Source organism: Cynara cardunculus, assembly GCF_001531365.2.
Source record: "Cynara cardunculus var. scolymus isolate 2C chromosome LG 3, CcrdV1, whole genome shotgun sequence".
Lineage (NCBI taxonomy): Eukaryota > Viridiplantae > Streptophyta > Magnoliopsida > Asterales > Asteraceae > Cynara > Cynara cardunculus.
In genome coordinates, this window is record NC_037530.1 from 39,971,803 (window position 1) to 39,973,457 (window position 1,655).

The 1,655-nt window shown below is 36.7% G+C and overlaps 1 protein-coding gene across 1 annotated transcript; it reads left to right on the forward strand.

Annotated features, from left to right (window-relative positions):
* Positions 1–752, forward strand: LOC112509363. Its single transcript, XM_025114292.1, has one exon. The coding sequence runs from the start codon at positions 61–63 to the stop codon at positions 193–195; it is 135 nt and encodes a 44-aa protein (XP_024970060.1). The 5' UTR covers positions 1–60; the 3' UTR covers positions 196–752.
* Positions 753–1,655: the final 903 nt, after the last annotated feature.

Below are 1,655 nucleotides of genomic sequence, written 5' to 3' on the forward strand. Positions count from 1 at the left end.
CACTTCTGTGAGGCTTTTTTTCCCAAATCTTTCTGCTTTCACATTCTGAAACACAATATAATGGAAACAAAGAGAAAAGGTAATGGCATTACAAGAAAGTGTGCTTCTTTAGTCAAGAAACAACGTGCCCGTGTCTACATCCTTCGTCGTTGTGCCACCATGCTTCTTTGTTGGTACATTCATGGCGATGAATAGTGTTCTTCTTATCCCTTTTTCCCATCAACTCATGTGGTTCCCTCTTTTCTTTTTCTTTTGGCATATACATATTATTAAGTGCTAATCTCATCTTTTTAGCACCAACAGTTGCATGGAAAGGCTGTTGGTCCTGTCACTGCAAATTCCTTCTCATCTACATGTTCTTCTACTTTCTGGTTTTGTCTTTGTCCATCTTCATACCTCTTCATTTGCCCTTCTCAACACTTACTTTTTATCCAAATGGTTTCCATTTGGGTTTTTTGGGCATCTGCAGCAGAGCAAAACATGAGCTTTTGACACAAACCCAAGCGAAGCAATCTAGCAGCTTTAAAACGCAGGTTCAACGACAACATCTTCTGTGTATGAACGTATGTGTTATGTATGTTGAGACCTTTAGAGGGATTTCCCTGCAGAAAATAAATGATCTTTCCTTATAATGTAATAATGTAAAGCACTCTGATGAACTCAATAAGCTGGTGCTGGAATAAATATGTTGAAGAGCAATAAGATTATTGTATTCAAACATGTAATGTAATCCTTGGAATGTTCTTCTTTCTCTTTTTGATTTGGCTCATCTTTCTATCCTACCAACCTCTGAATCACATACTTGACTGTATGATCTGTTAGCTTTAGAAGGTGAAAGTTTACCAACCTCTTAATCTTTATGCACTGAAACACTAATCTCGTGCAGTATCTGTTTCTAAAAAGTTGACAACATTTGGCCTGCAACAATCGGTTAACTTATTATCATAAATTCATAATCGTAAGGCCCTCCAGCAAACATTCTCCAAGAGTGGACTCTTTCATTTTCAGGAATCATTTATCAGAGTTCTTCCTAGTATTCTAGGACATTCTTATATTCTCTTTTGATATTCATATGAAATCTTGATATTTAGATGGAATCTTAAGAGAATCTTAAGAGAATTTGTAGTAATCTTAGAAACTTCTTATACCTAGAATGTTTCTAGTTATAGGATGAAATTGTATCTAAAATTCTCCCTGCAAGAAGTTAACATTCTAGCATTGCTAACTTTATCCTTAGCTTTCTTGTATGTCTTCTGGTCTACCTTTTCCTTAAGAAGACACGAGAACCGTATCTAACCACCTACCCAGTACTTGCTTTTTAGCCAGAATCTCAAGCTGATAGCATCCACAAAGCAAGCCAGGTGCTAAGTTGCATGATTGATTAAGGCAGACAGACTGACTTAAGTCCATTTCTCATGAAAAGAAGATATTTTTCTTCATGGAAATCTACTGCAAATCTAACAAGAGAAACAAGGACCAACTATGTGCAACACAGAAGAAGCTCTGGGGGTAAAAATGTTACCTTTTCACCCTCTGTTTGGAACATGACGGAATGATCTTTTGATCCAAACCATCTTGTAGTCGGTTTCCATCTTCATCTTTTTTTCTGCATGTCTCATGAAATCACTTCTTGTCTGGTGGCTCAACAAAAACAA

Excerpts from the sequence above, each read along its gene's own strand:
- LOC112509363 (XM_025114292.1), top strand. The coding sequence starts at position 61 with ATGGAAACAAAGAGAAAAGGTAATGGCATTACAAGAAAGTGTGCTTCT.